Raw genomic sequence first — 2,364 nt, forward strand, 5'->3', positions numbered from 1 at the left:
TTAATTTGAATCTGAATCACCGCTAACAAAATACTGCATTATCATAATAAACAGCCGGGGTACTGACAGATACACCGACACAAAACAACCTGTTCAGCCATAATGAAAGGATTATCTGAGCTCCAGCGGCACCTGAACGCAACACAGCTTTTCCCTGTCATTCAGGAGGCTTTTAAAAATCAAACAGGAGACGATGGGATGTCACGATTCATGAGATCACATTGGTGTTCAAATAAATGAGAGGAATTACAGATGAAAGTTTTGTCAAAGTCTAAGGTTGAGAAACGTCGTCCGAGATTTGATTCTCCTTCTTCTTTAAGAAGTTATACGGAGATGAAAGTCTCTATACTTTTTAAAAAAAAAAATCCAGATATTACGTTTACGCCTGTCTTTTTTTGACTGTTTTGTGCAAACATTTTCTATCGTTGCATCACTTCCTGTCCGGCAGCGACAAGGAAGAAGAGTTACTCTGACACGTCTGTGGATAACTGCAGCACTAAAGGAAATGGACAAACAAATTTAAACAATCAGAGCTTTTGTAGTAATTATTGTTGTAGTAATTTAATTTAATTTAATTTAATTTAATTTAATTTAATTTAATTTAATTTAATTTAATTTAATTTAATTTAATTTAATTTAGGTTCGGTGCCAAGAGCCACTGACGATCCACAGCAGGATAAGGTAAGACAGAGTGATGCGTCTTTGGGTGTGAGTGGGGGACGGGGTCTTACCAGTCCCTCGGAGGACTTGGTGTTTGGCAGCGTCACCACCTCCAGATGAGCAGCCTGGGACACCATGGGATCTGAGGACAGGGAGATGATGTGGTCGCAGACTCCAGACAGGGTTTTGCACTGATGAGAACACACCAGCAGTTACAGTCTTTATGAACACACACACACACACGTACGCACACGTACGCACACACACGCGCCACTCACCACGTTGAGGATTTTGTTTTCTGTTTCGTACACGGAACAGTCCTGAGGAAGATGGAAAAATGGAATTAGAGAATTATTGACATTTCTGCTGTAGGTGGATGTAAAGAGAGAAAACTGAGCAGCTTGGCTCCTCTGACCCCCCGAACCCTCCCCCCCTCCCCACACTCCCACACAGACACGCACAAACACAAAACAAAATGAATCACCACTGCGGAGGCATGTCCCTCTCTCTCCCTCCCTCCCTCCCTCGCTTTCTCCATACAGTTCCTTCTCACCATCTTTAACGACTAATTTTAAATCCTCCTTCCTCCTCCTCCTCCTCCTCCGTTTTCCTCCTCACTCAGACTTTCTCCTTCTAAGATGACAAACGCAGATACATTTTCAAAGACTGTCACTGTTAGAATTCACTGTCACCTGATCTGGACCAAAAAAACACAAGCCACGTTCATGACTGAAGTTTCTCCTAGTGTTAAGTCAGTGGTTATCGGGGGGGGGGGTCCATCAGCATGGGGGTCACGACAAGGTCAAGGTCTGTGCCTCAGTCTGGTCTCGTTTTTATTTCAAACCTCTGTTCAGTGAAGGCAGTCGTTTCCAGGAGTTTTAAATAAAGTTCACCACTGCAGAGTGTGTTCCCCTGTCTGTCTCTCCCTCCCTCCTCTCCTCCCTCCCTCCTCTCCTCCCTCCCTCCCTCCTCTCCTCCCTCCCTTACACTCTCCCTCTCTTTCTCTATACAGTTCCTTCTCACCAAGACTAAATTTAACTTCTTCTCATTTCCTCTCCTAACTCCGACTTTCTCCTCCAACGGTGACGAAGGAAGTTTAAGTTTAGTTCAGAAAACAGAAAATCTGTGACGGTGAAAAAAAACAAAACAACAAACGTGATGAAGGCGGAGGAGCATCAACTCCTGCTGAGTCAGCATCACAGGTCACCGTGGACGCTGCTCCCTTCGGCCACTCAGAGGCTTCTGAAGCAGGAGTCGTGTGTGTGTGTGTGGTTTGAAAAGGTTGCTGTGACGTGGTGTGACGGTGTAGTCACGTGGACTGTTACCTGTTGGACGACGGTGGTCAGCTCCAGACACAGCTGGATCACGTTGTTCCTGGTCATGGAATAATCTGCCACCGCTGCAAACGGAGACCTGAAAAAGAAGGAGCACCTGGAATGAACCATTAGATCATTCTTCACACACACACACACGTACACACACACACAGTTGACCAACTGATGTTCATATCAGGGGCGTGAAGAATCTGGCGTACGATACGAATCACGATACAGGGACAACAATACGACATATTGCGATACTGTAGTCACAACAAGTTTTTTTTTTCCATCTGAACATCAGTTACTGACAACAGAGGGATCTACATTTGGAATCACTATAGAAGAAAGAAAAGAAAAAGAACACAAACCAACACCAGGAATACCA

The 2,364-nt window shown here is 44.6% G+C and overlaps 1 protein-coding gene across 1 annotated transcript in view; it reads right to left on the reverse strand.

The window, feature by feature from the left end:
- LOC103395439 (connector enhancer of kinase suppressor of ras 2-like) overlaps positions 1-2,364 on the reverse strand; it is a 24,624-nt gene that overhangs the window by 15,533 nt on the left and 6,727 nt on the right. Inside the window, 3 exon segments of the mRNA XM_025065855.1 lie at positions 732-851; positions 939-980; positions 1,986-2,269. Of these exon segments, the coding sequence (XP_024921623.1) occupies positions 732-851; positions 939-980; positions 1,986-2,269 (446 nt within the window).

This window comes from Cynoglossus semilaevis, chromosome 19 (assembly GCF_000523025.1).
Source record: "Cynoglossus semilaevis isolate Cse_v1.0 chromosome 19, Cse_v1.0, whole genome shotgun sequence".
NCBI classification, from domain to species: Eukaryota; Metazoa; Chordata; class Actinopteri; order Pleuronectiformes; family Cynoglossidae; genus Cynoglossus; species Cynoglossus semilaevis.